The sequence below is a fragment of the Penicillium riverlandense genome (genome assembly GCF_028828495.1).
Source record: "Penicillium riverlandense strain IBT 135883 chromosome Unknown utg000006l_segment0_segment0, whole genome shotgun sequence".
Classification (NCBI taxonomy): Eukaryota; Fungi; Ascomycota; class Eurotiomycetes; order Eurotiales; family Aspergillaceae; genus Penicillium; species Penicillium riverlandense.
Window position 1 is genome coordinate 2,606,283 of NW_026643197.1, and position 27,018 is coordinate 2,633,300.

The following is a 27,018-nucleotide window of genomic DNA, read 5'->3' on the forward strand; positions in this document are numbered from 1 at the left end:
CAATACACATATTAAAACAGAACCCATTCCCAACCACAGACTTGCAACGCCTTTGACTGCCAGTCCCATCCCACCCAGTCTCCAATCCCGAGAAACAAAACCCAAGACAGTGCAACATTACTAACAGTGAAGACATAAAAAGACAGTTAGGGGAGGAATATTTAGGCAGGAATCGGCTCAGCCTGAAGCTTGAGTGCACCGGACCCGGATGCTTCCGCTCTCTTCGCACTCTTGGACGCCCCTTCAGCGAAAGGAACGCCCTCCGCCTCGGCCGAGCCAGTGGTCATTACATCGGACTCGCGGTCCTGCAAGCCCTCCGCGCCCGATGCCGTGGCAATGGGCTCAACAGACGGCTGCCACGCACGCATGTCGTTCTCGGCATCTTCCAGAACCTTGCGCGCGGCGGCCTCGTGCTCGTACGCCTTACGGGAATCGCCGGGCACGACGGGGCTGTCGTCGATGAAGTTCAGCAGGCGACGAGCATGCTGCGCGAGGATCGTCTGCTTCTCGGCGCGCTCGATCACCGCCGCCAGGTGGATGTCAAAGGCTTCCTTGAGCTTTTGGCGGGACTACGCCGTGTACATCGTGTGGTTAGCAAGGGGAGCTGCCGGAACTGTGCGATAATAAATACGTACAATATTGGACAGCTGCGCCTCAGCAACCAAGTTCTGCGCCTCGGCACGCACAAGCTCATGCTCCAGCGTCGTAAGTCGAGTACTGTTGGGATCCTTGTACTTGAGCTTGGCGATCTCGTCGGTGACCTTCTGGCGCTGATCGCGAGAGGGCTGAACCGAGCTTTCCATATTACGGATCTGCTTCAGAACGCCGCGGTAGTCTTCCAGGTTGGCGGCGAAGACGTCTTCCTGCTCGCCCATCTCGGCCATCATGACGCCCAGCTTGTCGGAGATGTCGGAGATGGCGTCGTCATCAGTCGCCTCGCCCCAGTCGGACAGCTGTGCGGCGATGGAGTTGCGCTCGCGGCCGGCGGCCTCGTAGGCGCCGATGGCGGTGTTCTCGCTCTTCACCAGCCGGCCCATCTTGCGGCTTAGCTCGGGCGCCATGTTGCCCCGGAGCGTGGAGATGCCGAACCGAGGACGGTTGTGGCCTTGGTCTCGTCGCGATCGAATGGAGATTGCGCGGTTCCTGTTGGTAGGTTTAGTTATTATTATGATGATGATGTTAGGAGTACGCACATGGTGGTCGTTTTTCTGCGTAGAGATTTGAGATGTGCGATCGGAAGTAAAGTAAAAAGCACCTTCCCCGGCAAATTAATGAATGATGGGCAATGACATTTAGAGGAACGGCCTTTCCGGAGGCTCGTGCGTTGACGTCATGAACGATCGTTGAGATCATGGCCTGCGGTTGGCCGTTTGCAGAGAGGCCGAGAACTACAACCATCATCCAACTTTAATCCTAACGATCGGCAGGTATTATTAGTACTATATACACCTACCCGTTCACTTCCGATCAAATTGAGTTTTCAATTCTATCCCTCATGTCTTATGTTTCTGGAAGTAATTTACAAAATTTTCGATAGTAGTAGTTCAGTGCAGGTATACATTTGCCAAATATAGAGAGCGCTACTGAGTACAATATGAAAGAAATTAGGATAAATTGCTCGGGCAGCAATTTCAAGGTTCTCGGTTTCCCATGCCAGCAGACTGTTGGTATTAGACTCCATGAGAGGATGAGCGGGACTAAAATTCGTTGCTACTTAGCCTGGCACGTTCTTAATAGATCTATAGCGTCGGCGTTTCGACATATAATTTTGAATCACTACCGTAGGAATGATGATGGGGGCAGCTATTGTTTTGCCGTGGTAGTAGGTAAGCCCGCATGAAAACACCGAAGCCATAGATGGCGGGAATGTCTAATATGCTCTTCATTATCATTAAGCGAGCTGCATGAAGATATTCCGCTGACATAGGCAATGCCCAATCACCTTGTGTACTCACCACTAGCGCTGCCGGACCTATGAACGCAATGGTCTATAAAAGAATATATTGGCTTCAAGCCAGTAGAATATCATATCAACGCTTTGTTTCTAAAGCATCCATTTTTCGAAGCCAAATGATATTCGAATGTGCGAAGGCGAGAGCGGCACATGTTCCGGTCTTATAGTACATATCAACCGCGATGAAATGCCAAACAACCCATATAAACCCCCAGATAGAACAAGACACAAGACACAACACCAGAGAGCAAACTGCATGACCGGCAGTTTGCTAATCGCAGAATGAATCAACCCCAGAAAAGCGCCTCATCCATAGCAGCCGTACCTCGCCCCATCTAAGACATTTCATCTGCGTCGGGATTGTGCGAGTGCTCATTGTCCGAGGCGTGGAATGCATCGCCAAACGCCGAGTTATCCAGGTCGGGGAGGTCAAGACCATCATTCTGCTCGGTGTATGCGGCGAGCGCATCGCCGGCACTATCGATGTTGGTGAAGTCAAAGCCCCCGTTATCCAGACCCGAGTCTCCTGCTGCATGACCTTGGTCTTTATGTTCGTCGTTGACCATTACCCAATCGCCTGCTTCGCCGCCATTGCCCGGTAGCTGGCCGCCGCAGAGATCCATGTCCACATCGCCAGAGATGTCGGCGTCCGTTGCGGCGAACTGGTCAAGCAGGTGAGAATCGGCCTGGTCCATGAGCATGTCGCCGGCCATGGCATCGTCATCGTCCTTGTGTTCGGGCTCGATCTTCTCTAGCAATCCACCTTTCTCGACGCAGGAGATCTTGGGTTCAGACGTGATCTGTTTCTTGTAGGCACTCTCGACATCCCGGACCACGTCGTCGACCTTGTATTTGGCCTTCTCTTCTATGTACTCCATCTGCGGAGCGTCCTCCTCGTTGGGGATCACGATACGCCCCTCGAGTCTCCAAACCTCCGCACCCGTGTCGGCCGGATCAGCAGCAGAATCCCGGAGGCGCAATTCGGCCTCCTTGAAGACTGAAGTCTGGTTGAAGCGTTCCATCCGGAGTGCGTGCTGCTTCTTGAGTTTTTCGATCTCCGTGGTCATGTCGGCCACCTTCTTGGCCACGCGATCCGCAAATTCCTCGGCTTTGGCCGGTTCCATCTTAGTTGCTTGCGGTGCGTCACCCGCCTCCTGACCTTCTCCAGTGGAGGTGCCCACGGGGGCATCGAAGAAGCCTGCCGTCAACGACTCCAGCTCTCCTTTCCGACCCAGGCCTAGGGAAACGGGTGTAATCTGCGTGATGGCGTATGGTGACGCGAAGATTTCCTCCATCCATTCGTGGTGCTGTTGATACCGCATCTTACTCACCTCGCGTGGCGTCAAAAGATCCATCATGTCACCGGTGGACACATCCTCGTCCTCTATGGCAAAGTCGGCGGCGGCAGCATTTATAGCTGCAGAAGAAGCGCGATGCCCGCGCGGGCCTTTAGCTGCAGCGACACCTGGTCCGACCGCCCCAGGATGCCCGGGCTGTGGGTAGAAGCCTGGCCGTCCAGGAGCAGCATTGGGGTAGCCTGGTTGTGGCTGCGCAAAGCCCTGGGGCGCCATTTGTGGAGGGAAATTGATTGTTGGCCAGTTGTTGCGGTCGTGAAGCATGAAATCTTTGCGGGCAAGTTGGCCCTGGCTTTGGAGGAAGCGTCGCTGGGCCATCATCCCCTGGATCTGTGGCGAGATTGGAATTCGGTTTGCGGGGACATGGTCGTTGGCAGGTGCCCGTGAGTAGTGAACAATCCACAGTGATGGGTCTGGCGCCGGCGCGTTGTTGTTGGGGACTTTGGAGGACAGGATACGGTAGCGCTTGCGGCAGTGAGCTGCCACGGTCTCATTCGGGGGATGGTATCCACTGCGGTGAAGGAACATTTCCACGGTCTATAATGATTTCATGTTAGATACTCATTCCCAGTTTGATTGGGGCTAGCGTCGCGTACATAACCGCGGGCTTCAAAGGTGAAGGCTTGCTCGGCATCAGCCCAGACATAGCCGTCGCTGGCGAAGTTGTTGCCAAGATGGGCAAGAGGTTGCCAGGTGAGCATGACGGTACCATCGGCAGGGCCATCCAGGAAAGTCCAGTGCATGGGCTGTGATTGACAGACCCGGGGCGCGCTAGTCAGGTACTCCACGGCGGTCTCGGTGGGCATCATATGCATGCTGGGAAAGCGGTTGCGCGAGACCAGGTGCATATGTGGGAGCTGCAATCATGGCAACGGGGTCAGTCAGATCTCTCCGATGTGCTCGGTGGTGGTCTTACCAACTGCCCCGGGATACGAGTCGCCGGGTCGTCCATCGTGGCCAATCCCGTCTGCGGGGGAGGAAATTCAGGCAATGGAGTCGCAAAGACCAGTTAGATGACACCAAGGGGTTAGCGAAGATACATTCGATGAAAGAGGGCGGGTCAAGAGTCAACTGGGGAGCTCCTGGCAACGCGACGCGGGAATTTTCGATGGGGGAGCGATGCGCTGCGGGAGGTGGGAGACACCAGAAGTGCACGACACCTCAGGCATCACTTCCATTCATACTCACAGCTGCACGGGTTCCATGCTTTTCATTCGTTGACTGACACACTGGACGACTTCTGGCTGTGATCGATCACAGTGATTATATGGCCCAAAATGTCATGGGTAGCCTGATGGGTATTTCTTCTCTATAGTTGCACAACAATAACAATTAGTTCCCCAGCCTATCAAACAACCGAGGCCGACGCCGGCTCCCGGGCTCTCTCCGAGGGCGCTATTGTGGGGAACGCATGCGACGACTCCAAAAGGTTGGCTGAAGCTTACTCCACTCAAGCTCTTCAGCCAGTTAATTCATTAGTCGTTCTCCGGCCTCGATTACCCAGTCCGGAGATGATCCTAGTCCATTAATTCCAGGTCCACCGCTAATCGCACAATGGATGGCTTTACTCCATCTTTGCGGCCGCCGACATTATTATTCGCCGTGGGCTGCGGACTATTACCGCTAGTTAACCCCAACTCGCTTTTCTTTCTTTCGCTTCCCCCACACGTATAAGTCGGGGTTCTCCCCCCGCCCACAGCTCGTATTCACTCCTAGCCGACATTTATTTTCTCTTCTCTGTTCACTCGATACGCCATGGGGTTCTTTGGCAAGTCTGAGCCGTCCGACGACGCAATCCAGAGAGCTCCCGCCGACCAAGATGTCGAGAAGCGAGTCCCCTCCCATCAGGAGGCTGGTCCGACGCAGCCCTCTGCGGCGCTTCCAGCCATCGATCCGGAGGTGGAACGCCGCGTGCTGCGGAAGCTGGATTTGCGCGTCCCGACAATAATGGCCTTTTTCTGTATGAGCAACACCCTTACCAAATTGATTTGTGTCTAACATTGCTTGGAATTTTTAGATCTACTTGCTTTCCTCGACCGAAGCAACATCGGGTTCGTTTCCTGCGCCACATAGGACTAGGAGTACTAACCGCTCGGCAGCAATGCGAAAATTGCGGGAATGTCGACCGATCTCTCCCTGACGGGAAATCGATACCCATGGCTCCTGACCATCTTCTACATCTCCTACACTATCTTTGAATTCCAGGCACTCATGTGGAAGATCATGAAACCGCACCAATGGGCGACCATCGTGGTGTTCGGATGGTATGCTCCCCACGTGCCCCCACTCCGGAAGCGGAAATGTACAAGACTATCGCTGACACGCTTGGGCATGAAATTAGGGGTTTGGTTGCAACATGCCAGGCGGCAACCGTGAATTGGCAGGGGATGATGGCACTTCGGTTTTTCATGGGTGCATTCGAGGCCGGGTTCGGGCCCGGTGTGCCATACTTGCTGTCGTTCTTCTACAAGCGCCACGAGCTCGGTCTCCGATGCGGTCTGTTTTTGTCCGCTGCGCCGCTGGCGAATACTTTCGCGGGAGCGCTGGCCTACGGTATCACTTCTGGGTACCCTGCATTGGCGAAATGGCGGGTGCTGTTCCTGGTGGAGGGGCTTCCCGTGTGCGCCGCGGCCATTCTGGCTTGGTTCTTCGTGCCGGACAGCCCTGCGACAGCCAAGTTCCTCACCGAGGAGGAGAAGCAAGTCGCTCGTGCTCGTGCGCTTCAGAAGACCGGTGAAAGCGAAGAAGAGGGCAAGGTACAGTGGAAAGAGCTGCTTCATACCCTTGCGGATGCCAAAGCATGGTTCACCGCGGTAAGTGTTTCCAATAATCACTATATCACACACAACAACCACTGATATCTCCTCTGTATAGCTGATGTACTTCAGCTGCAATGTCAGCTTCTCGTCTCTGCCCGTGTTCCTGCCGACTATCCTCTACCAAATGGGCTTCACAGCCATTGACGCGCAGGGTCTCACCGCGCCGCCGTTCTTCGCCTCCTTCCTCGTGACGATCGCAACCACCTGGGTGGCGGATCGCATCCAGCAGCGTGGACTCGTGATCGCAGCACTCTCCGCGATGGGTGGTGTGGGGTATGTGCTGCTTGCCGCCTGCAGTTCCGTGGGCGTGCGGTACTTTGGAGTGTTTTTGGCGGCATGTGGAATCTTCCCAGCGATCGCCAATATTCTGCCGTGGGTTACGAGTAAGTCCCCACCATGTTCTTTCGTCGAATCTGAGGTAGCTTCGTCCTGACTAACTGGCTGGTAGACAACCAAGGCTCCGATACCCGCCGTGGAGCAGGCATCATCTTGCTCAATATAATCGGGCAATGCGGCCCCTTCCTAGGCACCAATATCTTCCCCGATGATGAAGCGCCGCGCTATTTCAAGGGCATGTGGATCTGCGCCGCGTTCATGTTCTTCACGACCGTGCTAGCTCTGTCGCTTCGCACTCTGCTCGTGTGGGAGAACCGCAAGCTCGACCAGAAGTACGGGCCCCGCGTCGAGGCTGATCCCACCAAGGAAGCCGAGATTCCTGTTGGGGTGGAGAATTACGGTGCCGACTATCGGTTTGTGCTGTAAATATTTATTTGTGCTTCGATCTATACCCTTGTCTGTTGTTTGGATTCCATGAAGTGATGATGGGTTATGATGTCACTGCTGGTGTTCGGTTGTCACACAATTAGGAACATTGTCTCGGTGATGTATCCCGTCAATTAGTCGTAGACACTGTAATCCATCCAATTGTTGGTCTCGCACCCATTCGTGGCCCACATCTCACCCTTCGCAGCTCACCGAAGACCGGAGAGACTCGGGAGAGGATGATCAATAATAAGGTGGGGGTTCACTCATCAGTCATATTTAGGGCTTGCTCTGCCCCTCTCTTTCTGTTTTCCCTTCTCATCGCACTACTACGTTCATCTCAATCCACCAACACAAGTAATTATGGCTCCTAACATGCTCGATCCGAGCTGACCATTCTTCCCAGACCCAAACAAGTACATCTTGCCCCCCCTTCCTCTCAAGGAAAGGAAGAAGCCATGATGGAACCACTTTGGCTGGGCATATTATCTCGCAGGGATCAAGGTACTACCTATCTCAGGTAACGTGTGGGCGTGGGCCGGTGTTCGTTCCCATCCGATTGCTTGTCCTTGACAACACATGACGATGGGTTCGTTCTGAGAATATACGGTCAAAACTTGATCTGGATAATACCAGCGAAAGGATCATGCCTTCCCCTTCTCCTCTCTCCCCTGGTAGCAACGCAGACTAACATAGGTAACAAGTTACCACAACTTGAACTTGATCCCTTGATCATCTTTCTACGGTTAAAATGTCTCCCCCTGCTGCTATGTTCGAGCCTGCCAGCGTCGCTCCCACCGGCCTCAAGGGCAAGGTCATCGTCCCCGAGACCGTGACCACCACCCTGACTGGTCAGGACCAGAGCAAGCTCCTGGAGCAGTTCGGCGGTAAATGGGACGAGTTCAAGTTCGCCCCGATTCGCGAGAGCCAGGTTTCGCGCGCCATGACCCGGCGCTACTTCCAGGACCTGGATACCTACGCCGAGAGCGATGTTGTCATCGTCGGCGCCGGGTCCTGCGGTCTCAGCACGGCGTACGTGCTCGCTAAGGCGCGCCCAGACCTGAAGATTGCCATTCTGGAGGCCTCGGTCTCGCCTGGTTAGTCCTTGTTGCCTTGTATATCTATCAAGATTGCTCTAGTTCTAACACGAACAAAAAGGTGGCGGTGCCTGGCTAGGCGGCCAGCTCTTCTCGGCCATGGTCCTCCGCCGACCAGCCGACGCCTTCCTGACGGAGCTGGGCGTCCCCTTCGAAGAGGAGCCCTCGAACCCGAACTTCGTGGTCGTCAAGCATGCGGCCCTGTTCACCTCGACGCTCCTGTCGAAGGTGCTATCCTTCCCGAACGTCAAGCTCTTCAACGCAACCTGCGTTGAGGACCTGATCACGCGACCGGACGTCGATGGCTCCGTTCGTCTGGCCGGTGTGGTCGTCAACTGGACGCTCGTCACCCTGCACCACGACGACCACTCGTGCATGGACCCCAACACCATCAACGCGCCGATCATCGTCAGCACGACCGGCCATGATGGTCCCTTTGGCGCTTTCTGCGCGAAGCGCCTTGTCTCCATGAGCGCTATTGAGAAGCTTGGCGGTATGCGTGGTCTGGATATGAATGCTGCCGAGGACGCTATTGTCAAGAATACCCGTGAGGTCGCCAAGGGTCTTATCATTGGTGGTATGGAGTTGTCGGAGATCGATGGCTTCAACCGCATGGGTCCGACTTTTGGAGCTATGGCTATGAGTGGTGTCAAGGCTGCTGAGGAGGCTTTGCGTGTCTTTGAGACTCGCAAGCGCGAGTGTGCTGAGTAGATGTTCCAAGACATCATTGGTTGCCGTCGTCGTGTCTTACTGGCCTCTTTCGTTCCTTTACCACTCGATGGCTACTTGGATTGGAACTTTTCGGCTTAGTTAGTCTCTGATAATATCACCCACGCTCATTAAAACTGGCCGTCCATTTGAAGAAAGTAGACTCAACATTATTGATTAATTGTCCAGCGCTAGACGACTATAACTACACTTCTGTGTACATTCTTTAAATCCAAAGACCCCCATCATTCAGCCTTGTGTCCCTCAGTCTCACCAGAAAGACGACCAGCGCCTGCACCAACAGCACCAACATCCTCCCCAGCCTCAGCTTCCATAACCAATCTCTTCGCATTGGCGACCTCCCACTCAAATTCCTTGAGAGCACGTATCTCACTCGACACAAACAGCCCCCCAATCAAGCCGTCGAGAATGCCGGCGGCAAAATTCAGCGTGCTCACAAACACCAACACGAATCCGATGTACGTGCGGCTGCCGACCCACCATACGCCGACCATGCATCCAATAGAAATCACGATGGATACCAGGAAGTGCACGAGACGCCAGCGGCGCTGGCTGCGTTCGCGGCGCACATAAGTGTGGATCATCTCGGTGATACGGTCGTATGTTTCTGGGGTGAGGGCGGCGTTGGGTGCTAGGGATGTAGAAATTGTTTTGTGGAGGGGTGGCGAGGAAGGGTCCGAGGGGGGATACGACTGTGATAGGGATGGGGTTTTGGTCGATGGAGAGCGAGTGATGACGGCCTCGACGGCGAAGTGGTCACTCAGCGAGCAGCGGAGCGTGGGATGGCGCTCCGTCATGGCCAGACGAGCAGACTCGACCGACCAGCGCGGGGGAGGGAACTCAGGAGCGTAGCCGCCGTCACCAACAAAGATATAGTCTAGTCGTTTGGCGCGCGGGTCAGGAGCATCTTTATCAACGGTGACGTCCTCCCCCTTGTCGAGTTGCTTGCGCATGGCCTTGGACCAACGCCAGGTATTATAGGCTCCGTCGCAGGTTGCGCCGTTCTCGAGCATATTAAACTCGGCAGATGGGATAGGTCGATTGCGGGCCTTTTCGACAGCATCAATGGCCGCGCCGACGGACGAGTCCGGGTGCAGCTCGCGCCAGACGTCGCGGACGGGGCTCTGGGCCGTGATGAGCCGGTGGGCAAAGGACGACGGCAGCATGTTGAAATCGCCCAGGCCAATTACCAGGTGTCCGCGTTCAGCAGCGCCACGCATCAGCTTGGAGATCTCCCAGGCCTGCGCCGTGCGGTGGCACAGGTACGAGTCGTTGGGCTCGCGCTCATAGGGGGCGTGTAGATGCGTGGTGAACACCTCCGCGACATCGGCGGTGCCGCGGCCAAAGCGGACTCTCGCACAAGCCACTCCTTTACCCACAAACCAGTCTCCACGAAAGAAAGCGGTGGGCCGGCCGTTCAATGGGTATGCGTACATGCTGCTTTCCTCGATGGGCCATCGCGATAGAATGGCCAGGCCGGCGCCGAAGATGCCTCCGAAGTAGAATTTACCGTATGGTAGAATGTGCCGTGTTTGCTGTCGAATACTCTCGTAGTCCTGCTGCGTCCAGCATTCCTGTAGACCGACTATTTCAGGCGGCGGACTGGCCAGCGCCAGCTGCCGGCCGATCTCGGATAACCGTTCATGGCGGTATTTGGCGATAAACTTGAGGCCCCAGCAGTTGAGGGTGAGAATGCGGATCTGCGTAGGTGTCTCAATGGGTATCGACGAAGAGGCCATCGGGCCTGAGATAAGTTATATACACTTGAAGCTGACAGAAAGTTGGTCAGTCGATGATGATGATGAACCTCGGGCTCACCGCCTTCCAGTTCTACAAAAATCGCGTTGATCTTGTTCGCTTTGTCGTTCCGCACGCGTTTGCCCTCCTGTCTTTGTCTTTCCGATGGAGTCGCGCAATCGCCGTCGGAGCCAGCGTGCTCAATCGCCCGTCGAATCCTCCTCCGATGAGTTGGCGGCCGGTTCAGAGCACGACGAGGCCGAGCGCCAGCGAGCCAGCTGGACTGCTCAGAAGGCCTTTACGCCGCAGCGATCACACCACCGCGAACGACATTACCGGGAATCTGATAGTCCCGATGAGCTTGCAGTCCACGCAGACGACTATTGGCGCAGCTCGCGCCCCGATGAAACCCGCAGTCCGTCGCCTGTGAACCGCCCGGACGAGATGGAAGGCCAGTCGGATGACAATATGCGTGGACGTGCTATGAACAGCGAGGAAGGCCATGCTGAGGATAAAATGTCGGATCGTTCGGCCACACCGGTTCCTCCTCCGCCGCCTCCCAAGCTGGAGCGGCTCAATTACAAGGAGAAGTTTGTGTTGAAGCGACATCTGCGCGGTGTGTCTGCGGTGCAATTTTCTCCAGATTGTTCTATGATTGCAAGTGGAGGTATGCTTTGGTTTGCTTTGAGGTCAATGGGATGTAGCTGATTCAATTGCAGGCGCCGACAGGACTGTTAAGGTCTGGGACACGCTGACAGGCAAGCTCCTTTTCAACTTCGAGGGACACTTGGCGGGCGTGTCGGCGATTGCTTGGAACCCGGACAATATTCTTGCATCTGGGTCGGACGATAAAACAATTCGTCTGTGGGATGTGTCTACAGTAAGCATATGTTTCCGTCGGTCTGTTCTCCACGCTAATCACATACATACAGGGCCGAGCACACCCAAGACCCCTCGTGGGCCATCACAACTACGTCTACCAGATCGCCTTTGCTCCCAAGGGCAACATTCTCGTCAGCGGCTCCTACGACGAGGCCGTGTTTATATGGGATGTACGCTCAGGACGGGTCATGAAGTCCCTACCGGCCCACTCCGATCCTGTGAACGGGGTCGACTTCATCCGCGACGGCACAATGGTCGTCTCATGCGCAACAGATGGGCTGATCCGTGTCTGGGATACCGCCTCTGGCCAATGTCTCCGCACACTTGTCCACGAAGACAACCCTCCAGTGACATGTGTGAAGTTCTCGCCAAATGGCAAGTATGTCCTCGCGTGGACACTGGATAACTGCGTGCGGCTATGGGACTACCGCGAAAGCCGCTGTATCAAAACATACCAGGGTCACGTGAACATTAAGTACAGCTTGAGCGGGGGATTTGGCCGGTACGGTCTCCCAGGTGCGCAGGAAGATGCATTTGTCGTTAGTGGAAGCGAAGACGGCGACGTTATCTGCTGGGATCTTGTCAACAAGAAGATCCTGCAGCGGATCAAGGGGCATACCGATGTCGTGCTGGGTGTGCATACAGGCTCGCTGGCGGGGAAACGTCTCATTGTGAGCGCTGGATTGGACAAGACCATTCGCGTGTGGGAGGAGGTTTCCGACGATGACACCGAGATGGCTCCCTCGTCGACTAACGGTAATGGAGATTCTCCGGATAATGATGCGGACGGCGACAATGCCATGACAGATGCGCCTCCTTCAGCGGCAGCGGCTGATACTCCTATTGACGATGCGATGGAGACTTGAGGGGATGTTGTTACGATTTTTCTTTTCGGTGGTTTCTTTCATGCGGAAATACCCTGGTGTTGGGAGTCTTACTGGATGGGGTCTGCATCTTCCCTCGGTGTATTAGGGCATAGGGTTGTGTTGTATCAGGCATAATATGGCTGCATTCTGGGATTGAGGCAGTCTCAGACAATGAATTTTGTTTACTACTCTGTTTTTGTTCCAAATTTCACCTGTAAGGAACCCTCCGGCTGGCTGATCCTCAAAACGCGTAGCTTTTGCTGAAGAGGGTTCATCATCGACCATCGCCGTCCACTCTCCTTCCCTCTCCCTCATTTATTATGTGCGTCGGTGACTCCGCCGCAGCCAACTCTCTAACATATCCATTCAGGCTTACTCTCGCTTCAACTACACCTTGATCTTCAACCTTGAATTCTCTCTTTTGACCCGTCAAGTCACCTACTAGTTGACTCTCACTTCGACTAGATTATCCTCACTCACAGTCATCTCAATCTTCCTCTCCGCTCATCACAACGGACAAAGCCTGGATCCAGCTGGACCCTGGTTCCTCCTTTGACTACTGCAGTCATTCCATCTCTCCCAGTCTCACTACCTCAACAAGCCCCTCACACTCATCCTCCGCCAGGATCTCAATCTCGATCCAAATCCAGCTACGGCTCACTTACTCTTCCTTCATCTCGGCCATTCTTCTTTCTATCAAATTCGAATCATCTCAACCCTTCTCTACACGCATATCCAGGATTACAGCGCATTAAACCCGGATTCAGCAACAACTCGACTCTCCATCGACTCGGCTCTTTTTAATTCTTTCAATTTTTGAATTGCCTCACGACTTCTCTGCGCGGATCCTCTTCAACAGATTCGATCTCAATTCACTGAATACGCCATCTTCATTGCGACTGAACCGCAGGCTCTCCTTTACCGGCCTCGTTCGCCATTACTTAAGTTTCAACCGCGTGCTGCTTTTGTTTACTTCGCCTTTCGAAGTAAACTGCAAACAGCTTGACTCTTCGACTCGATTCTCGAAAATTCAGCTTTCAACTCCGCAATTCAACATGTCAGCTATTCAGCCGACCGTTCTGAGCTTTCCCAGCATCGCCGAGGTGAATGCCGAGAAGAGGGCAAGGTTCTTCGACAAGCTGGGAGCGGCTTTTCGACTCGTAAGAACTGAGGAGCATATGGAAATCATCGAGGAAGTCATCGCCTTGTACAACATCAAACAGCAGGCGATCAAGAAACTACCTCGTATTCAGCAGATTTTTGAGGAATGCAGGGATGAGGATGATTGGTGCAAAGTTTCTCGTTGCATTCAGGATTGTAACCTTCACGATGAAGGCTGCGAACATTGCCAGATGGTATCTGAGTATTCGAAGTTCTGGGATTTGGAAGAAGAAGCTGTGAATAACTTCCCAATTCACCGTGCCCCTGAGTTGGAGTGTGCTCGAGACGCACTTGTGGACCTGCTTCACGATTAGTGCCATCCGCACTTGCTGGACCCTCGTTCAACTGGCGCCACTGCAGTTCTTCGTTTCCAGTTTCATGGACATCCACCTTCTCAACCTTCAGTGCCGCCACGACATCTGCTTTCTCTTGTCTTTGCCCACTTTGACATTCCAGTACTCTGCCGCCTTATTTCTGGTTCGACTCTCCGGTTCTTTTTCTTTTTTTTCGCGCTATTTTTTTCGAAACTGCATGGATGACGCTAGTTCTTGCCTCTTTTGTCCTTAAACCTTTTCTCAAGTCCAGCGACAGGACATGACGTTTAATAAAAATTTCTCTGGACGTGTGGAACATACTCACCGCCAAGTAGAAGTACAACAATCTCCATACAAAAAAGTATAGGGCGTGAGTAACGGGTACATACCCACACCCACACCTAATTTACGGTTCCACGGGTAAGCCCGAACTAGGGCCTGAAATCCACCTACAAGACCCAGCCAAGACCAAGACCCATCCATATGTACTTCATAGTTACCACATTCAATCTATCACATTTTTCAAGTGGAAGGAAAGACAAATTCAGCATAATTTCTGGATATTTTATTTGAGACTCTGAGACCTGTCATAGAAACTCCGAGTGCTAGATAAGATACACAGAAAATAAATCACAACACCTCACACGTCATACACCAGAAGAAAAAAATTTTTCAAGAACGCTGGCAGAGAGATTCGTATGCTCGTTTCCACCTTTCGGTTTCTGCACATCATACATATATATCAATCACTCCTCAGAAGAAACATATCCCCAAGCTCAAGCTCGCGCTTACGCAGCAGCTGCGTAAGACTGGCCAGCGGCGTTGCTGGCACCGTCGGTGATAAGATAGTTCTCAGCAGTCATGAAGTAGGAGTAGTGAGTGACCTGATCCTGGCCGTCGAGCCAGGGGAGGACTACGTCAAGGAAGTCCTGAGCAGTGGCGTTGGGATCGACGATGCCATTGACATCAGAGTTGAGCGCAAACTCCGTAACCCAAACCTCGGGCAGGCCGTACTGGGACGCCGTGCTCATAGCTTGCTCGACGAACGTGATGAACTCATCAGAGGTATCGCCGTACCAGTGCACAGCGAGACCAGTGAGGTTGCACCCCGTGCCACACACGCCCATGAAACTCTCGAACCAGCTCAGACCCATGCCCGGAGTCATGGACGAGGTCACGGCCGGCGAGATCAGCTTGGCGTCACCCTTGAACGGCACGATCGAGGACAGGTAGGCGTTGGCAGCGTCGGTGGGGTCGATGTTGGCCTGCGAGACCATGTCCGGCTCGTTGAAGCCGAGGATGTACTGGCTGCCGCTGGCGAGGAGGGTCGTCATGGCAGTTCCCGCGTTGCCGAGGTCGTTCATGCCCCAGATCTGGGGAACGTACTGGACGCCGCTGGGGAGGCCGATAGTGTTGCCCAGCAAGCTGCCCAGCGACCAGTCGTAGGCCCAGGTCACGGCGCTGCTGCCGCCGAGGGAGCTGACCAGCGAGACGTCGTCGTAGGCCGCGCCACGCTTGGATGCCGTGCGCTTGACTTTTGCGTGCGGCATAGCCATGGCCGAGGTGGCCATCAGGGCGGCCGTAAACCAGTTGCTGAAGGAAGGCATTGCTTTTTCTTCTGCTGCAGCAAAGGAAGGCGGTCGTAGAAAAGCGAGAAAGCCTGTTTCTCGAGAGAGAAGGTTGTTGAAAAGGAAGGGCGACGCTGTCGAAGCAGTCTTGTTGAGAAGTATAAAGGAGAGACTCCAACTTCCGTGCACGGCACAGGAAGTAGTTAGACGAAGGAAGGAATGACTTTGGTCCAGAAGGATGAAGAAGAATCAGAGGAAAGGGCAAAGAGGACGGAATTTAAATGAGTTAAATGTACACGCTGGTGGAACTAGCACAATGATTCCCCATTGGCCCTGCCGGGAACAGAAACCCTAGTATTTCGCAGCATCCATAAGGACGTTGTGCCTGACTTCGTGCGATGAGCGATTGGCTGACCCCTGTCTGATTCCTTGCAGCTAGGCCCGATCGGGTTTGGCAGGGCGACGTAACCGTGGATCTGATGAGCGATATGCTTGCGTTTGGTTGGCCAGGCGAGCAGATACTGGGGTCGATCCGTGGATCCTGTCAGGGGCGTGGCGGTGATTGGTTGGACACGAATAAATTGACACACCAAGTGTATCGCATCAAGCGCCTGCCCAGAATGAGTATACACTAGCAGAGTCTAGACTTACTCCATACGTTCTGCCGAAGTGATTCATATGATCGTTACCTAGGCAGTTACTGAACACTCCGCTGAACACTCTGCTGAACACTACTGACCCGAGCCCTGAGGAATTCATAACCAATGCAATTCTACCACCAATCCCAATCTTAGTCGATCCGGGGGCCGGCCCCAATGATTATCGCCGCCGCCTCTTTCACTCCTTGAGACTCCCTTGCCTCCTGCATCCTGGCGACCCACAGCCTATCTCTCTGTGGCTCCTGCCAACCCATCCGACCCATTCGGCCCATTGCGCGCTTCTGACGAGCCCCCGCCATCAGTGGCCCCACTTCTTAGGGCTTACTCTCGTCCAAATAAGCAAGTCACTAGTCCAGACTAATGGGCTAAGGCGGATTCCAGCACGACACCAACGCCAATACTCTTCAGGCAAGCTCCCGGACTTTGGGGCCGATGGCAAAAAAAGTATTATTTTTAGGGCCACATGATTCAAATTATGAGATCAGTTTCGTGTCATCATGATGGAGAAAATGTCAGCTCTGGAACGGGCGGACCCGGGTGATTCGCACCGGTAGATGGCTGCTGGAACCACTGGTACTCTGGTGGAGAGGGGAGGGGTTGAGTACATACGACGTAGAGTTTGAGGAGTGTACTCCTGTAGGAAAACGTCCGAGGGATGCAGTCGACAGCCACAGAAAGAATTTTCAGGGGTGGCCCCTACCCACTGTGCAGTTTGTTAGCTACTTAGACTTCGCTGTTGTGTTCGGTCGCTGCGGCAATTTCCAGAACTATGCCCTTTTCGTCGGATGGGTGCACGGTTATTGATCAATCGAACAACCGGGCTATCCCTTGCAGTGTTACTGGGAGAATTAATTATTATGTGTTTCACTCTGGACTGTGCGAAAGTCTACTTATGACGACCTGTCTCAGAGACAATATTCTCCTGGGAACTGCGCTAGTCCGGTCCCTGGAATGCCATTCTTCTGGTGACGTGCCATCCGACTCCTAGGTCTGACCCCAGTAGATACAGTACTATACTGCTATCCTTAAGATTAACTCACCCAGTCTATAGCCCAGCTAATAATCTTCCCCCATAGCCGAAACGTGCCATCGACTGACTCGGCTGTGGTCATCTTCCCCGCACAGAAGATCCTAACGTCACTCCCCCGCACGCTTAGAAATGCGACTTTTTGTATAACCGAGGGCATTCAGACAGTTAAAATGAACTATATCAAGTCGAATTCAGAGCATATAACTACAGCTGCAATATTCAGGTATTCAGAGCGTAACCCATCTATCTACCTCAGCCATGTCCTCGGAACAATATCCCGTGCATCACCACGGCATCTACCACAACCTGCCCTCCTTCTCCCCATCCATCAAGAACCTCACAGCAATCATAACTGGCGCAAATGGCATCTCCGGCTTTGCAACCCTACGAGCCCTCCTCGACCACCCAGACCGCTGGAGCAAGATCTACACCATCTCGCGCAGTCCTCCTCCGGCGGAGATGCTCAGCCTCCTCACACCGTCTCAGCGTAGCCGCATCCAGCACGTCCCCGCCGACTTCCTACAGTCTCCTCAAACAATCGCAGAGTCTCTAAATGCGTCCGGCGTGACGGCAGACTACATCTTCTTCTACTCCTACCTGCAGCCACGGCCACCGGCCGGGTCCGCGCCATGGACAAACGCGCAGGAACTAGTCCGGGTCAATACTGCGCTTCTCACCAACTTCCTATCCGCACTCTCCCTCAGCAAGATCAAACCACGCCGCATTGCCCTCCAAACCGGCGCAAAGAACTATGGCGTGCACCTAGGCCGCATCCGCACTCCGGCCATCGAATCAGACCCCCGCGTCACCCTCGAGCCCAACTTCTACTACCCCCAAGAAGACGCGTTGTGGGACTGGTGTGCATCCAATAACGTAGAGTGGAACGTTATTCGGCCGTCGTGGATCATCGGTGCAGTCAAGGCTGCTCAGATGAATGCACTGTATCCGTTCGCTGTTTATGCGGCTGTTGCGGCGCACCGCGGGCAGCCGCTGGTTTTTCCGGCGGATTGGTCTGCTTGGTTGCTGGAGTCGCATCATGCTACGGCGAGACTGACTGGATACCTCACCGAGTGGGCGGTGCTAGAGGATAAGTGTAGGAATGAGGCTTTTAATGCGCAGGATACCAGTCCGTTGAGTTTTGATCGATTGTGGGAGGAGCTGGTACGGTGGTTCGGGGTTGAGAAGGGTGGTGTTAGGCCAAAGGACGATGAGAGTGGGATGGATACTGTTGTTGGGAAGGGGGGAAGTCATAATCCTGTTGGGTGAGTCTTTTTCTGGTCCTTCAGATGAGGCCTTTTCTATCCGCTGACTGCTGACTGCGACGCATCATTATAGCGGCGGCCCTCCAGTTACACTCAAGTTCTCATTTACCCTCCAACACTGGGCCAAGCAGCCCGAAAACGCCGCAGCATGGCGCGAGATCATGGCCGCGAACCCCAGCGTGACAGTTGATCCTTTCCAGGACGTGGAAGGCTATTTCACATTCGGGGACGCTGCCTTTGGGGGTGTTGGCCAGTTGTCAATGAATAAAGCTCGACGACTGGGCTGGACCGGATTCGTCGATACGAGGGAGAGTATCTTTGAGATGTATCGCGAGATGGAGGGATTGGGTATGTTGCCACGGACTAAGGTGGATGTGGCGAGACCGCTGGCGTAATTTCAGTTGTTGATAGGTGTATTTCTCTCAATCATATCATTCTACGTCTCTGTTCCTGATCTGTGACAAAACGGTTGCATAATTATGTCTCTCTCTCTCACAATCAGATTGTCTTGTCTGATTTGACTTAGGTACTGAAACTTCAACTGGGCCAATCGGAGTAGAGCTCCGGTGAATTGTAGGTAGGCATGAAGATGTGGTTGATTTGGTGACTGATAGATGGATAGATTTATTTGGCCTTTGGTTTTGAAATAGGCTAAGTGGCTTTATTAGGGATAAGCTATCGAAATATAACTATTCATCCATCCAACATAAAGGCTTCTTCAGTTTCATCTTCGAGGGAAGATCGCCATTCGTGCTAGCGGCCGTCTGCTCAATCTGGTTTGGCGTCGCTTCCCGCTAGAATCAACGACGCTTAACCAGCATTGAATCAATGTGGGCCGGAATTCCCTGATCACCTCTTATGATTATCAGGAAAAGACTTTTGACCTCAACTTTTGACTCATCCAAACATGTCCCACAAAGCTAGTAACCCTCAAAGCCGACAACTCAACAAGTCTTCAAAGCTAGGCGCCGAATTTTTCATCTATTCATCCACAGTTTAAACAGCCGCCTTTGATTAGAGGACGCCCAGCTTTATAGAAGACCACTGTGGACACTAAGACTTGTAAACAACCCCATTCGTGCATGATACGTAGCCTTGGGTTGGATAGGAGTTCTGATTGGCTCTATTGGGTGCTAAGCCCAAAGGAGATGGGACAGTCCTAACAAGATCCCGTGCTTACGCGGATGGGAGAGCATCTCATCCTTTTGCACCCTTTCCCAACCCACCCTACAGTTGTTACATAGAATGCCTCTCACCATTCCAGCACCCTCCGCGACCATCGCACGCGCTATTGTTGAACGTCTACCAGGGTTTGCCTACGCTCAGGGAGCTAATGTCACGTTTCGCGATAGCCCACATCGTGGTGAGCCGGGCATCTATGAAGCGCTAAACGGCGAGCTAGCACTAGCCACCCAAGGCACAACCCCAACGCAGCGCTCCTTTCTTGCAGACATATTCCAAGGGGAATTCAGGCGACACGGCGGACAAGACGCTCTTTATTTCACAACACAATGCCCAGTGTTACATTCCCCTAGCTATCTCACGTCTTCCAGCGCCCTTGAGCATATGGCCGCATCGGAACCCTCCATTGTGACCCACGGCTCTGTCGCTCCTGGCACTATGCCTGCCCTCACTGATCTTCCACGTCTTTCCAGACTGGCAAAGATAGTCCCACTACTCTCCCAGGGGCATTCCTTTGCCACCGTGGAGCCGTCAATCCTGCCTGCTCTTAGTGGGTGGTGCACACCATACTTCGACTGGATCGATTGGAATACTTCTGATGAAGCCAACACGCTTCGCGACACTGATCTCCTAAATCAGGCCACTCCTGCACAGCTTGCAAAGCTTCTCACCGTAATAATACGCCAGGAACGCTTCGTTGATGGCACGATTGAAACAGCCTACGAATCCAAACTGCTCGCCCGCATTGCCCAACGCGCAGCGACAATCCTTCAGCCATCCTAGGAGATCCGTCACTGTGACAAATGAAGCCACGCCGCGCACAGACACTAATATCTGCTGCCGTCGCTTGAGCTTCTAATGCTAAATTTGTTCATTCACATGTGTAGCGAGCTAAGCCGGCTTACGAGTCAAACAACGTATATGTATCCCAGATCAACTAGGATCGACTCATCCCAGACTTAGACCCTAAATTTCTTCCCCGCCTCCGTAAAACTCATCCCCTTCCGAATCTCCACCGCCATCTTCGCATCCGCATCCGCCTGCTTCGCCATAAGCGGGAGCACCTTCTCCGCCAACTCCTTCGGCAGCACGACCACACCGTTCAGATCCCCGATCAGGTAGTCGCCCGGGTTGATGGTCACATCCTGCTCATCTGTTTGCAGTTTGACGGGGACGTTGGTGTCTACTACTTTGACTAGCTCGTAGGGCGGTGCGGTGCCGATGTCGCGTGCGAAGACCTGAAATCGATATGATATGTTAACGTCAGATTTCTCGTAGTTGATGTTACATTCATGGGTGCCAGTAGCAGGTGAATTATACGAACCGGATAATTAAGCTCACGGTGTTCCTGCAGATCTCGAAATCGGCCATCAATAACCGACCCCACGGCTTTGCTTGCCTGCGCCCGTGTCGACATCAACCCCCCGTACACGGCATTGGGTGTCTTCGGCGGACAGGATACGAATACCACTGCCCCTTCGGGAATGGAATCGATCTGTCATTGTCGCTTTACTTAGCACTCACTGCAAATTATCTGATCTATGTCTGGTATTTCCTTACGTAGTGAGTTGGGTGCTTCGGCGCCGGGTCATCCAGCGGCGCATATTTGACCGTGTATGCGGGACCGACGATCTTCGTTGCGCCTTCTTGACGTTGAGGCGACCACAAAGTCAGTCCGGATAGGAAGCCTCCATGTCGGAATTTCAGCTTGCAGAGTGCGTCGGAGACGTCGCATCTTTAGTTGGTTGTTGGTTAGTATGTATATAGTATGGTTTCATACGGGAAATGGTCGAGCGATACTTACGTGGTGTACTGCTGCAACGCCTTGACGATGGGATCTTGAGTGGAGGCCATTTTGCTGGTGGTGGAGAAGTGGGATGATAATGGGCGCAGGAGGAATCTGGATGTGTGCAGCCGCGATGGAATCCTAGAGATGGTTAGGGACAGTAGTGACATCGCCCGAGTCAAGAGCAAAATGACAGAGAGCTCCGATGTAATCAGCATCCCCGGAATCGGACATGCCCGCGACAGCTCCTCGGTCGGTGACCGTCCGCGGGGTTCGACCGCGGCGAAATTCCGGGTAAGTGGGCGAAAGTGGGCCTTCAAAAAAAGTACCGATCGATATAGACAACGAAACAATTCTGGAGACGAAGGTCTCCATTAAACCGAAACACAGACACAATGGCGAAACCAGCAGTCTACGTGCTCGATCCCTACCACGAAGATGCAATTGCTTGTCTCAAATCTACCTCGTGGATCGAGCTCATCCTCCCCAATGATCCCCGCAAAGCAGACTGGCGCGACCACGCAGAGGGGATCATATTGCGATCCGAAACACAACTCCAAGCCGACGACTTCCACCGCGCCAAGAAGCTGCGTGTTGTCGTGAAGCAGGGGGTAGGCGTCGACAATATCGACCTGAATGCCGCCAAAGAGGCCGGCGTCGCGGTGCACAACACCCCCGCGCTGAACAGCGAGTCTGTAGCTGAATTTTCGCTGGCCCTGGCCCTGTCCCTGAGCAGGCGGGTGGCGGAAGTTGATCGCCGCGTGCGAAATGGCGATAGGATTGTGCGCAGCCAGACTCTGGGACTGAGTCTGTTTCGCAAGACTGTGGGAGTGGTCGGGATGGGAAATATCGGAAAAGTGGCGGCTAAGAAGTGGATCGGGGCGTGCGAGGCAGAAGTGATCGGGTTTGATCCTGTTGCACCAGCAGATGTGTGGAATCAGGTGGAAATTCCGCATACCAGAGTCCAGACGCTGGACGAGCTGATCACCAAGTCGGATGTGATCACCCTGCATGTGCCGTTGCTCGAGAGCACAAGGGGTTTGATTAAGGCCCGGGAGCTGGGGATGATGAAGGATCGGGCGATTTTGATCAACGCGGCTAGGGGAGGGATTGTGGATGAGAAAGCCTTGCTGGATGCATTGAAAGAGAAAAGGATTTGGGGCGCTGTCCTAGATGCTATGGAGGTGGAGCCGCCTACGTTGGAGGCATATGGAGATTTCTTGGAACTGGATAATGTGATCATGACACCGCATATTGGGGCATCGACCATTGAGAATCAGAGTACCAGTGGTCTTGCCGTGGTGAAGACATTACTAGCTGTCTTGGAGGGGAAGACTGATGATGTGCCGGGGAAGTTAGTCTAAATGTATCTATAAAATGGAACGTCGATAGCTACAGATTTGCTGTATATACTTCAAATGCTGTACTTCATAATCACTATAGATAGAACTGCTAATGCCCATACTCAAGTTAGAGGTCTGGGTATCCCCGCATGGAAGGATTCTGGACTCTCCGCAGGCTCCCCGGAGACTCTCCGGGAGAAAGGGCGGCTGCCGAATTTCGGAAAACAGTCTCATGACGCTATATATTCTCGCTCAAGTACGCTCTTCTTCGGCAATTACCGTGCACATCCCCAAGACTGGCGTTACCAAAGAAAAAGAAAATGGCCAACCCGTCATCTACAACCGTGAACGTCCCCTCCTCATCCGCGCACTCTTTCGTGACAGCAGTCCTCTCTAAATACAATGTTCCCTCAGATCGCGCAGACCTGATAGCAGACTCGCTTGTCCTCGCCGACCTCCGCGGTGTGGACACACACGGTATCAATCGACTGGGTGGTTACATCGAGCGTATCAAGCACGGTGTACTAGACCCCAACCCCGATCTCGAGTTCGACCTGAAAACGCCCGTAATGGCGCACTTGGACGCCAAAAACACGTTCGGCTTTGTCGCTGCATCCCTCGCTATTGACAAGGGCGTCGAGATGGCGCAGACGTATGGGATGGGCGTCGTGGCTGTCAAACATAGTAATCACTATGGCATGGCGGCAACGTATCTCCTCCGGGCGATCAACAAGGGTTGCGCGGCTATGGCGTTTACGAATGCATCGCGAAGCATGCCGCCGTGGGGTGCGAAGGAGGCGCTTCTTGGGACGAGTCCCTTTGCTGTTGGTGTCCCCGGTGGCGAGGCAGGAGATTTCATTCTCGACATGTCGCCCAGTGTGGCAGCCAGAGGAAAGATTCGAAAGGCAGCTCGGCGCGGGGAGAAAATCCCGGAAGGGTACGCGCTGGATGCAGAGGGTCGAGCGACGACGGATCCAGAGGCCGCACTTGCTGGAGGTGTGGTATTGCCTATTGGGGGACCTAAGGGGAGTGGACTGGCGATGATGATGGATATGTTTGGTGGTTTGATGTCCGGAGCTGCATTTGCAGGTGGTGTGAATGACCAGTACAAAAACCTGAAGGAGCCGCAGGATGTCGGTCATTGGTTCTTGGTATTTCGTCCGGAGGTCTTTCTGGATGGCGGAATGGAGGAACTGAAGGGGAGAATGGATACTTTGCTGACGAGGGTTCGGGAATGCGATAAGGCTGTTGGGGTAGAGAGAATCTATACCAGTGGAGAGATCGAGGCAGACGTGGAAATGAAGAGAAGGGTAGAGGGCATTCCATATTCGCGAGGGGAAGTCGATGCGTTGCATGCGTTGGCGACACAAGCAGGTGTTGATTTCAAGTTGGAAGAGATGAAATAGATATGTTGAGAAAGAATGTACAGAAATTGTTTTCATGTATCCAAACAGAGCTGAAGTTTTCTAGACTTGCTACTAACGGCTCTGCAAGCCCTAACTAAGTGATGAAGCGGAACATCGGAGCCTTATCCGCCAACTCCGTAACATCCACAGGCATTCCAGGCACAGGCTTTCCGTATATCTTGTCCCGCCGTTTATTGATAGCCTTCAAAGCAAAGTGATTAGCCAGCGCAAACGCCGCCGTTGCTATCGCCAAACCCATACACACGAAGTGCCCCTTCCTGAACTGCGGCCCGTCTGTGCTGGGGTAGAACCAAGTCCCTGCAATGGAGCCAAGATTGCCAATCGCTGTGTATAGGCCCATACCAATGGATCTTTTTGTCTCATTGCCGAAGTTATTTGCGGCCCAGGCATGTGTGGGCGGGTACGTGGCGTAGACACAGGCAACGGCAATGCAGACGCATGCATACTTGCCGCCCAGTTTGGACTCGGGCAGCGTGGCTAGAAGGGCGTATGCAATTGTTGCAATGCACATGAGGACAGCGATATGTCTGCCTCGATCACGGAAACGGTCGGAAGACCAGGACGCGACGAACATGAGGACAAATGCGCAGGCATACGGCGGGACTGTCATCAGGTTTGCCGTCGTGGCTTCCTCGTACCCCAGGTCTGTATAAGTCTGTCAGTATATCCAAAAAAAGAGGGCCTCAAGAAATACATACTGGCGACAATAGTAGGCAGAAAGCCCGAGATCGAGGCTAGAAGCGCTGCCGTGGGAAGATAGATCGCCGCTTGCACGTACAGCCGCCAGTCGGTAATCGTCCAAATAACATGTTTCTTTTGAATATGGCCGGCCTTGTCGAAAGATTCGTTGTGATAACGCGCTTCCGCAATCTCCTGGTTAATATCGGAGAACCGGGAGTTCTTGAGTGGTCGATCGGGCAACCAGTACATGCAGAACAGCCCGAGGCAGAAACATGGCAAGCCCTCAATCAGGAAAAGCCATTTCCACACAGGTGTGCCATTATCAATGTGGCCGATACCGAAAGCAATCAGGCCTCCGAATGCTCCAGCAATGGCCGTGGGTCCCAAGAACCAGAAGACGCGGACGCCCATTTCAGTCCGATGGTACCACAGAGAAAGGTAGTAGACAATTCCGGTGCCAAAAAGGCCTTCAAAAGTGCCTAGGAAAACTCTGCAGACGAGTTCACCTGCAAGGTTGAAAGCGACATTCTGAAGGAGACTTGCAATGGCCCATCCACAAACACCAAAAGCAATCCACTGCCGAGTATCAGCACAAGTCGGAGAAAAGAGACGTTGTTCTTACCTTCGAAGGCGGGAAAACACGGTAACCAAGGCATCCCGGAACTTGGAATAGTACCAGTCCAACATAAAAGATCATCACAACGAGCTGCCATTGAGACGAGGAAAGAGGGGTGATCCCGGCGCTAACCCCCTGCGAGGGAGTATCGTGCCCATCATCGAGCCCGTAAAGTTTTGCATTGGCGACATTTCCTCGATCCAGGTATTCGAAGAAATACAGAAGAGAGACAACAGGCAAAATGATGCAGTCCAGCTTCCATAGATACCGTTTCTGGGCTCTGATCCATTCCGGATCATATTGATTCTGGATCTCCTTTTGGGTCTCTTCCGCCACTTGGTAGTCGGTTTTCTCAATGTCTGTCATGTTCTGTGTGTTTGCCTGTTCAATATGTTGCGCGTCGTCGGTAGCCCCCATTTTAGAACTTTAGTGGTACAGTTCCTGAGAATGAGATGGACAATGGGTTGCGTTTGTAGCAAATGACTGCTTGTCCCCAGTCAGCACGATACATTTGCCGAAGGAACCTCTTATGATCTTTGATATCAATCTTTATGGGGTCCAGATCCTGCTCAGGCTTCCCCACATTTCACAGATGACTGGGGTAAATGCCGGGCGGGGATCCCGGCGAACCCCCTCGGCGAGCTGCCGCGGCGAGTATCCGGCGAAGTTCCGAGACGGCAATATTGAGTCGTTGCTTTGCTAGGAGTGACCGATTTCGCATATTATTACTGATTAACGCCATTCAAAATTCTCCTTTCATTCTCGAGCGACAACACAACATGGGATCGGTATCAGACCTAGACACCTCCCTCCCAGCTGGCGCTTGGGACAGCCACGTCCACGTCGCAGACGAAGTAAGGAAAATTTCCCGTACCTTTTCTTGAATTTATTAAAAATATTCTGCAGGATAACTTTCCTTACCATGCATCACACCCCTATCGCCCCAAAAAAGCCGCTCTCGAGGAGCTCCTCGCCTTCCAAAAGAGTCAAGGGATTAGTCACAACTGTCTCGTTGCCTTCTCCGTATACCACACCGACAATTCAATCCTTCTAGATGCCCTTCGCCGCTTAAATGGCAAGGGTCGCGCAGTCGCCTGCATCGACCTTGAAAAAACCACAGATGATGAACTACAAGAGCTACATGACGCCGGAGTCAGGGGAATCCGTCTCAACTTGCGGACAACAGATACACGGCCTGACAAGGCCGCATTAGCGAATTTGTTCACACGCGCAGCGGATAGAATCAGGCGTTTCGGTTGGGTAATCCAGGTGTACGTATCGTTGGATCAGATCGCGGGGTTTGCATCGATTGTGCCAGCCTTGGGGGTGCCGGTTGTGATTGACCACATCGGCCATCCGGAGTCATCGAAAGGACCGCCGAGACTGCAGAATGGGTTCCAGGATTTCATGGAACTTCTGAAGTCGGGTCTCGTGTATACAAAACTCAGTGGAGTATACAGGTTCGAGGATTTGCCGGAGCTAGACTCGTATGTGAGAGAGATCTTGACTACCGCTCCGGACAGAGTTGTTTGGGCGAGCGACTGGCCGCATAGTGGTGGAGTTTCGGCGAATCCCGGAGGCGACAGGACTAAGATCCAGGAGTATAGGAAGGTTGACGATCAGGCTTGGGTGGCTAGATGTAAGACCTGGTGTCGGCAGGTTGGGGACGACCTGGTGAGGAAAATCTGGGTGGATAATCCGAGAAGGTTGTGGCAATACGCCGGCGATGACTAGCGATAACGATCCACAGGTATAAAGAATGTGTTGTATAAGATGTCTTATCCATAG

General features: G+C 53.3%; 15 protein-coding genes across 15 annotated transcripts; 9 read left to right on the plus strand and 6 right to left on the minus strand.

Annotated features, from left to right (window-relative positions):
- Positions 1-161: 161 nt before the first annotated feature.
- Positions 162-1,353, minus strand: N7474_007251 (uncharacterized protein; the record flags this gene model as incomplete). The annotated part of the gene is made up of 3 exons (XM_057198661.1): positions 162-569; positions 636-1,143; positions 1,256-1,353. 3 exons carry the CDS (start codon positions 1,351-1,353, stop codon positions 162-164), a joined length of 1,014 nt encoding a protein of 337 aa, XP_057052101.1.
- A 936-nt stretch (positions 1,354-2,289) lies between these two features.
- Positions 2,290-4,261, minus strand: N7474_007252 (uncharacterized protein; the record flags this gene model as incomplete). Its single annotated transcript, XM_057198662.1, has 3 exons — positions 2,290-3,846; positions 3,906-4,166; positions 4,226-4,261. The coding sequence occupies 3 exons, from the start codon at positions 4,259-4,261 to the stop codon at positions 2,290-2,292; spliced, it is 1,854 nt and encodes a 617-aa protein (XP_057052102.1).
- An 803-nt stretch (positions 4,262-5,064) lies between these two features.
- Positions 5,065-6,890, plus strand: N7474_007253 (putative MFS transporter; the record flags this gene model as incomplete). The annotated part of the gene is made up of 6 exons (XM_057198663.1): positions 5,065-5,269; positions 5,327-5,360; positions 5,409-5,573; positions 5,651-6,122; positions 6,184-6,511; positions 6,577-6,890. The coding sequence occupies 6 exons, from the start codon at positions 5,065-5,067 to the stop codon at positions 6,888-6,890; spliced, it is 1,518 nt and encodes a 505-aa protein (XP_057052103.1).
- A 751-nt stretch (positions 6,891-7,641) lies between these two features.
- thiA (thiamine thiazole synthase) lies at positions 7,642-8,698 on the plus strand (the record flags this gene model as incomplete). The annotated part of the gene is made up of 2 exons (XM_057198664.1): positions 7,642-7,987; positions 8,049-8,698. The coding sequence occupies 2 exons, from the start codon at positions 7,642-7,644 to the stop codon at positions 8,696-8,698; spliced, it is 996 nt and encodes a 331-aa protein (XP_057052104.1).
- Positions 8,699-8,940: 242 nt separating this feature from the next.
- Positions 8,941-10,455, minus strand: N7474_007255 (inositol phosphosphingolipid phospholipase; the record flags this gene model as incomplete). The annotated part of the gene is made up of 1 exon (XM_057198665.1): positions 8,941-10,455. The coding sequence occupies one exon, from the start codon at positions 10,453-10,455 to the stop codon at positions 8,941-8,943; it is 1,515 nt and encodes a 504-aa protein (XP_057052105.1).
- Positions 10,456-10,618: 163 nt separating this feature from the next.
- Positions 10,619-12,201, plus strand: N7474_007256 (WD40 repeat domain-containing protein; the record flags this gene model as incomplete). The annotated part of the gene is made up of 3 exons (XM_057198666.1): positions 10,619-11,120; positions 11,173-11,333; positions 11,386-12,201. 3 exons carry the CDS (start codon positions 10,619-10,621, stop codon positions 12,199-12,201), a joined length of 1,479 nt encoding a protein of 492 aa, XP_057052106.1.
- A 1,055-nt stretch (positions 12,202-13,256) lies between these two features.
- Positions 13,257-13,676, plus strand: N7474_007257 (uncharacterized protein; the record flags this gene model as incomplete). Its single annotated transcript, XM_057198667.1, has 1 exon — positions 13,257-13,676. One exon carries the CDS (start codon positions 13,257-13,259, stop codon positions 13,674-13,676), a length of 420 nt encoding a protein of 139 aa, XP_057052107.1.
- Positions 13,677-14,464: 788 nt separating this feature from the next.
- Positions 14,465-15,283, minus strand: N7474_007258 (glycoside hydrolase family 128 protein; the record flags this gene model as incomplete). Its single annotated transcript, XM_057198668.1, has 1 exon — positions 14,465-15,283. The coding sequence occupies one exon, from the start codon at positions 15,281-15,283 to the stop codon at positions 14,465-14,467; it is 819 nt and encodes a 272-aa protein (XP_057052108.1).
- Positions 15,284-17,191: 1,908 nt separating this feature from the next.
- Positions 17,192-18,590, plus strand: N7474_007259 (SDR family oxidoreductase; the record flags this gene model as incomplete). Its single annotated transcript, XM_057198669.1, has 3 exons — positions 17,192-17,420; positions 17,508-18,195; positions 18,269-18,590. 3 exons carry the CDS (start codon positions 17,192-17,194, stop codon positions 18,588-18,590), a joined length of 1,239 nt encoding a protein of 412 aa, XP_057052109.1.
- An 850-nt stretch (positions 18,591-19,440) lies between these two features.
- On the plus strand, positions 19,441-20,160 carry N7474_007260 (uncharacterized protein; the record flags this gene model as incomplete). Its single annotated transcript, XM_057198670.1, has 1 exon — positions 19,441-20,160. One exon carries the CDS (start codon positions 19,441-19,443, stop codon positions 20,158-20,160), a length of 720 nt encoding a protein of 239 aa, XP_057052110.1.
- Positions 20,161-20,336: 176 nt separating this feature from the next.
- N7474_007261 (RraA family protein) lies at positions 20,337-21,231 on the minus strand (the record flags this gene model as incomplete). The annotated part of the gene is made up of 4 exons (XM_057198671.1): positions 20,337-20,615; positions 20,702-20,872; positions 20,938-21,112; positions 21,182-21,231. 4 exons carry the CDS (start codon positions 21,229-21,231, stop codon positions 20,337-20,339), a joined length of 675 nt encoding a protein of 224 aa, XP_057052111.1.
- Positions 21,232-21,558: 327 nt separating this feature from the next.
- On the plus strand, positions 21,559-22,527 carry N7474_007262 (d-3-phosphoglycerate dehydrogenase protein; the record flags this gene model as incomplete). The annotated part of the gene is made up of 1 exon (XM_057198672.1): positions 21,559-22,527. The coding sequence occupies one exon, from the start codon at positions 21,559-21,561 to the stop codon at positions 22,525-22,527; it is 969 nt and encodes a 322-aa protein (XP_057052112.1).
- A 299-nt stretch (positions 22,528-22,826) lies between these two features.
- On the plus strand, positions 22,827-23,912 carry N7474_007263 (Ldh family oxidoreductase; the record flags this gene model as incomplete). Its single annotated transcript, XM_057198673.1, has 1 exon — positions 22,827-23,912. One exon carries the CDS (start codon positions 22,827-22,829, stop codon positions 23,910-23,912), a length of 1,086 nt encoding a protein of 361 aa, XP_057052113.1.
- Positions 23,913-24,006: 94 nt separating this feature from the next.
- N7474_007264 (uncharacterized protein) lies at positions 24,007-25,647 on the minus strand (the record flags this gene model as incomplete). The annotated part of the gene is made up of 3 exons (XM_057198674.1): positions 24,007-24,578; positions 24,632-25,190; positions 25,237-25,647. The coding sequence occupies 3 exons, from the start codon at positions 25,645-25,647 to the stop codon at positions 24,007-24,009; spliced, it is 1,542 nt and encodes a 513-aa protein (XP_057052114.1).
- Positions 25,648-26,009: 362 nt separating this feature from the next.
- On the plus strand, positions 26,010-26,964 carry N7474_007265 (amidohydrolase family protein; the record flags this gene model as incomplete). The annotated part of the gene is made up of 2 exons (XM_057198675.1): positions 26,010-26,084; positions 26,137-26,964. 2 exons carry the CDS (start codon positions 26,010-26,012, stop codon positions 26,962-26,964), a joined length of 903 nt encoding a protein of 300 aa, XP_057052115.1.
- Positions 26,965-27,018: the final 54 nt, after the last annotated feature.